The following is a 6,341-nucleotide window of genomic DNA, read 5'->3' on the forward strand; positions in this document are numbered from 1 at the left end:
TGCGATTGCAGAGGTACGTTTGGATACGCATGTTAACTTTATCGTACGTTTGCGGGAGGTATAGGACAGCTGGTTAGTTTAATTGTTTTCCATACATGCAAGATGTCCGATAAGGCTTTTGTGACGTATTGCCATCCGTCTTTGTACGGCGTGCGTCATCCGTCATCCGACATCTATTCACAATTCAATACGATTTATTCATAGTATATGTCGAAAGATGGCATTTATAGCTTACCTAGTACTAAGTTCAACTTCGCCACTGTCTTGCTCCCGATCTATCCCTCCATCACCGTCTTGCTGTCCGTCTATCCCTCCATCACTGTCTTGCTGTCCGTCTATCCCTCCATCACTGTCTTGCTGTCCATCTATCCCTCCATCACTGTCTTGCTGTCCATCTATCCCTCCATCACTGTCTTGCTGTCCATCTATCCCTCCATCACTGTCTTGCTGTCCATCTATCCCTCCATCACTGTCTTGCTGTCCATCTATCCCTCCATCACTGTCTTGCTCTCCATCTATCCCTCAATCACTGTCTTCCTCTCCATCTATTCCCCCATCACTGTCTTGCTGTCCATCTATCCCTCCATCACTGTCTTGCTGTCCATCTATCCCTCCATCACTGTGTTGCTGTCCATCTATCCCTCCATCACTGTCTTGCTGTCCATCTATCCCTCAATCACTTTCTTGCTGTCCATCTATCCCTCATCACTGTCTTGCTGTCCATCTATCCCTCCATCACTGTGTTGCTGTCCATCTATTCCCCCATCACTGTCTTGCTGTCCATCTATCCCTCCATCACTGTCTTGCTGTCCATCTATCCCTCCATCACTGTCTTGCTCTCCATCTATTCCCCCATCACTGTCTTGCTCTCCATCTATCCCTCCATCACTGTCTTGCTGTCCATCTATCCCTCCATCACTGTGTTGCTGTCCATCTGTCCCTCCATCACTTTCTTGCTGTCCATCTATTCCCCCATCACTGTCTTGCTGTCCATCTATCCCTCCATCACTGTCTTGCTGTCCATCTATCCCTCCATCACTGTCTTGCTGTCCATCTATCCCTCCATCACTGTGTTGCTGTCCATCTATCCCTCATCACTCTCTTGCTGTCCATCTATCCCTCCATCACTGTCCTGCTCTCCATCTATCCCTCCATCACTGTCTTGCTCTCCATCTATCCCTCCATCACTCTCTTGCTCTCCATCTATCCCTCCATCCCTGTCTTGTTGTCCATCTATCCCTTCATCACTCGCCATCTATCCCCCCATCACTGTCTTGCTCTCCATCTATCCCTCCATCACTGTCTTGCTGTCCGCCTATCCTGTTTGCAGTCGGCCAGTGGCGTTGTTGCACTGAGCTTCTGTCAGTCGTGGCATGTTTTCGCTGTTCACTTGCTGTAAGATTGTGATGGCATGCAAATGAAAACCCAACAAGTGATGTTGCACGTGCATGTCGTGTTGCTGTGTTTCGGCGCCAGGTTCTCACGTGGTTGCGTGTTTGTGATATTTCCATCTTTTCCTCATCCTTTTCACACAATTCAATCCCAATCCATGCAGAAATGACCAATTCATATGTGGTATACATTTCGTATGGATGTCGGCAACACTCTGTCTGCTTTCGATGTTGCTACTTTTGCAAAAAGATTCAAACAAGTAAAGTTGGTTTTCAGTATTGTAGTACATGTATGGAATCATGTCACAGAAACGCAACTGCTACAGAAAAGCATGCATACCATGCAAAAGTTGAATTTTATGCAAGTCCCATGCATTTCACTACCCAAGAATGGGTAAAAAAACATGTGCGTTAACGGTATTCCATATGCATTGTTTAGGATCGTGCTGACAACCACTCAGAAAAACAACAAAATTATGCAATTATTCAACATTACGAAATGCCACGCCTGTCCGAAAATGAGCATCTGCGAGCCATTGGTATGCTTGAAGCAGGATCGAGTCAACGTGATGTTGCAAGACAATTTAACGTCCAAAGAAACTCCATTTGGTGTTTATGGCAACGCTGGCAACAGACGAATGCAGTCAGAGACCCATCCTCGGAGTGGCAGGTCACGCGTAACCAATAATCGACAAGACAACTGGATTCGAACAACACACCTACGAAATCGATTCCAGCCAGCAACAGTGACTGCAAGAAGCATCCCTGGCCTTCGACGAATATCTTCACAAACAGTACGTCGTCGCCTCAGATGTGCAGGAATGTGAACTGTTGAAACGTAAAGGATCTAGAGCATTGAATAGGTTTAGAAAATATAAGGATAGTCACACGTTGAAGGATTACAACTACATAAGAAACAAATATAATGCTGTATGCAGGCAAAAACGGAATGAATATTTTGAACACAAAAAAGCAATATATGGAGAATAACATTAAGAACTCAAAGAATTTCTGGTCTGTGATTAAAAAGTAAGAATTGTAAGAATTGTGTTCAAAATAGTATTAAGATTGCTCACTTTTTTGCACTGGTGAGCAAACATCAACTTTGCCGGACGACTTTCCGAGAATCTTACAAGATGACTGTACCAATGATTATGTCACTAAAGATATTGCAGAGCATATTCTCAATATGCCAAAAACAAAAGACGAAATATTAAACAGCATCCATCATTTAAAATGTAACAAATCTCCAGGAATAGATGTCACCATGTTTTAATTATTTATACATTCGGCTTATCTAAACTAAGCGGCAAAAGAAAGTATAGGTTGGCAATTTGTAATTTTCCTAAAACAGCGATAACTAGTGGAAAGTGGGTATTGGGAATATGACTGCCCAGGAACAGGTACAAAAAACACCTCACCCGAACGCGCCACCTTTGGCGGCACTCGTGCGGTGACAAAAGAAAAATGGTGTAAACAGGTTTCCCGCCTATGGCATAAACTGCACGTGCACGTTAGCTGTATAAATGCGTTCTTCTGCAGGGTATAACCACACGTGATCAAAGCAAACAAAAGGAATGCCACGACTGCCACAGGAGCAGAGAGAGAGAGCCATCGGTATGACCGAAATGGGGGCAACACATGTCCAAATTGTTTGGTTGTACACCATTGACAGTAGCCAGGCTGATTCAACGGTACAGGCAGACATGGAGGACACAGGACATGTCTAGAACCGGACGACCCCGATTAACAACACATCTGGAAGACGGTCAGTTACGACACATTCACCTGCGAAGCAGATTCGTAACGGCGACGGCGACGGCGACGGCAGCAAAAGCGTTGGGACATCCCATTAGCCAACGTACAGTACTACGACGACTTCGTGCTGCTGGAATCCGAGCGTGTCGTCCTTTCCGAGGAATGGTACTGACTGCTCAACATCGACGCCTGAGACTGCGATGGGCGAGGCAGGTTCGACGCTGTCAAGTGAGAAATTGACGTCGAGTGCTGTTTACTGATGAAAGTCGGTTTAACTTGTTGACGGCAGAGAACGAGTTTATCGACGCAGAGGGGAACGTTTGGCTACGGCGTGTGTTCGAGAGGTCCATCCATTCGGCGGGGGAGGTGTCATGCTGTGGGGCGGTATTTGTGGAGATCAGAAGACTGATTTGGTGATTATACAGGGGAACCTGAACGCTGTGCAGTACAGAGACCAAGTGTTGCAGGCAGTTGTGCTTCCGTTCTTACAAAACCAACAGCAGGGAACATTGTTTCAACACGACAATGCCAGGCCTCATACTGCAAGACTTACTCGGAACTTTCTAAACCAGCAGAACGTTGACGTTTTGCCCTGGCCTGCCCACTCATCCGATATGAATCCTATTGAACATCTGTGGGACCATCGTGACAGACAGATTAGAGCACGCCATCAGCTTCCCGTCAACCGACAAGAATTGCAGCAGGCCCTGAGAGACGAGTGGCAACGGATTCCAGTCCACGTCATCAGAAGACATGACGTCATCGATGAGGCGGCGTATCAGAGCGGGCATTGAAGCAGCTGGAGGTCATACACGCTTTTGAAGGCAACTGTGTCGACAATGAACTTGTAGTGTATCTGAAATTTTTTTGGTGACAATGCAGACAACTTTTGAAAATGAAATTTCTTACCCCACCATTGTTTACCTTGAGCTTACATTACCTGTGATTGCACAATTTCATTAAAACTGTGGTTGATCAATCATTTGTTACCCCTCCCTAGATTATTTTATAATTCACAACAAAACCTTTTCCTGTTTTTTTGTTATCGATCATGGAACTCGACCTATACTTTTTTTGGCCGCCCAATTTACTTGTCCCATACCTAGAATTGTTATTTAATGTGATGCTTGACGAGGGATGCTTATTAAAAGCTTCCCTGAAACATGGTCTATTTGTATTTTAGTTCCGCTTCATAAAGCAGGTGCTTCTAATGATATCAACAGCTACAGAGGGATAACTCTCTTGTGTATCTTCAGTAAAATATTTACTTTTGTCTTGGGCAAATGCCATGGATAAAATTGCAGGCTGGATTTAGGGAAGGGTGTTCAACAGTTGATAATGTCTTTATATTGCAATCTCTGATACAGCGCTATATCATCAAAAAAAGGGGAAAAGTTTCATGGATTATTTGTTTACTTCTAAAAAGCATTTGATTCTATACACAGGTGTAAACTATGGAGATTGTTTACTGCACTGGATTTAGTTCCTAAATGTTGAAGTTATTATGTTGTATATGTGAAAATGTTAAAGCGTGTGTACGAGACAAGGGTTTGATGTCTGATATGTTTGAATGCAAATTTGGCGTCCGCCAAGGATGTATATTGAGGCCGTTTTTATTTTCCTTTTTCATAAATGAATTCGTATCGGAAATCCATAAAAATTGTACAAACGGCATGCAATTACATCCAGATGTTGTTCAACTCTTTCTTTTATTATTTGCAGATGATATTATCACCTTCTCAAGCACAGCTGGTGACTTGCAAAAGCAAATTGATTTCTTAGATAATTTCTGTGATAAATGGAAACACACTGTTAATCGAGTCAAAACTAAAATTATTTTATTCAAAAATGGTTGCAAACTTGCCAAAAAAGAAAAATGGTCCTGTAAAGGTGAAAGTGTGAATGTGACTACACTATAAATATTTGGGTGTTTATTTCAGTAACAGTCTAAATTGGTCTATTCATGTAAGAGAAGCATCAGTTCAGGCCAAAAAGATTGTATTTGGTATATCAAACAATATACATATCAAGTCTTTCTTTAACATCTTTGATGTTACAATTAACCCAATTTTACTATATGGCGCTGAAATATGGGGATTAAAACAATTTAATGATATCGAAAAGGTCAGCTTATTTGCATGTAAAACATTTCTTGGTGTAAAACCCAACTCATCTAGCGCAATGGTTTATGGTGAATGTGGTAGATTTCCTCTACTTGTATATTCACAGCTGTAAGTCATAAAGTACTGGCTGAAACTCCTTAATTTGAATTCATCGAGACCCTAAGAAATGTTACAAAGTGATAATGTTCTACGATACGAATGGAAAGACTAATTGGGTAACTGATTGGAAAAAAATGTTATTCATTGGTGGTTTTGGAAATGTTTGGTATGATTAATTTGTACAATCTGAAAGTGTATTTACCAATTCTTTTCTACAGAGGCTAAAATATATTTATCTGCAATCGTGGTCATTTTCGTTGACATTATCAAATAAATTTTGAATTTATATATAATGTTGAAAACTCATATTTAAACCTAAGAGTGTCTGTTTTATGTGAATATAAAGAAATACCACAATTCATTGGCAAGATTTCGATGTTTATCCTATGATGTATGCATCGAGAGTGGGAGATACAGAAGAACTGAAAGGTCAGAACGATTATGTAAAATGTGTAAGAGCCGAGATATAGAGGATGAATGTCACTTTTGACTTGTATGTCCATAGTACTCCACTGTGAGAAAAAATATATATTCCTGTACTTTAATGATCCAAATATTGTGAAATTCCGACAATTGTTAAACAGTCTAGATAAATAAATAATACAAACCTTAGCCATATATATATTCCATGCACTGTTATAAAGAACCAAATCTGTAAATATTAGTTAACATTTGTGCAACATCTCTGTCACATGTACTATAGGCCTCTTAAGTCCTTGAATAAAGATTGATTGATACTTGAACTTTCCAATAGTCAATATTCCGATTGTGTTTGATGTTAATGATTGCACAAAGAAAAGGACACTGCATGCTGTATGTGGCCATGCCTTGTCACGTTGAAAAAGGATCCGTTAGTTCTTATAGAAGTGAGTGAGTGATCGGTGAGTTTAACGCCGATTTAAACAGTATTCAAGTTTTATCACAGCATCTCAGCATTTCAAGATTCTTGCAATTGCTGCTCCCACACTTC

The 6,341-nt window shown here is 41.4% G+C and overlaps 1 protein-coding gene across 1 annotated transcript; it reads right to left on the reverse strand.

Moving 5' to 3' along the window:
* Nucleotides 1-695: 695 nt before the first annotated feature.
* LOC139479515 (sodium/potassium/calcium exchanger 1-like) lies at nucleotides 696-1,255 on the reverse strand. The gene is made up of 2 exons (XM_071262360.1): nucleotides 1,129-1,255; nucleotides 696-1,084 (listed from the first exon to the last, which is right to left on the reverse strand). Exons 1-2 carry the CDS (start codon nucleotides 1,253-1,255, stop codon nucleotides 696-698), a joined length of 516 nt encoding a protein of 171 aa, XP_071118461.1.
* Between the last annotated feature and the right edge of the window lie 5,086 nt (nucleotides 1,256-6,341).

The sequence above is a fragment of the Haliotis cracherodii genome, unplaced genomic scaffold (assembly GCF_022045235.1).
Source record: "Haliotis cracherodii isolate W230 unplaced genomic scaffold, xgHalCrac1.p SCAF_4, whole genome shotgun sequence".
In the NCBI taxonomy this organism is placed as follows: domain Eukaryota; kingdom Metazoa; phylum Mollusca; class Gastropoda; order Lepetellida; family Haliotidae; genus Haliotis; species Haliotis cracherodii.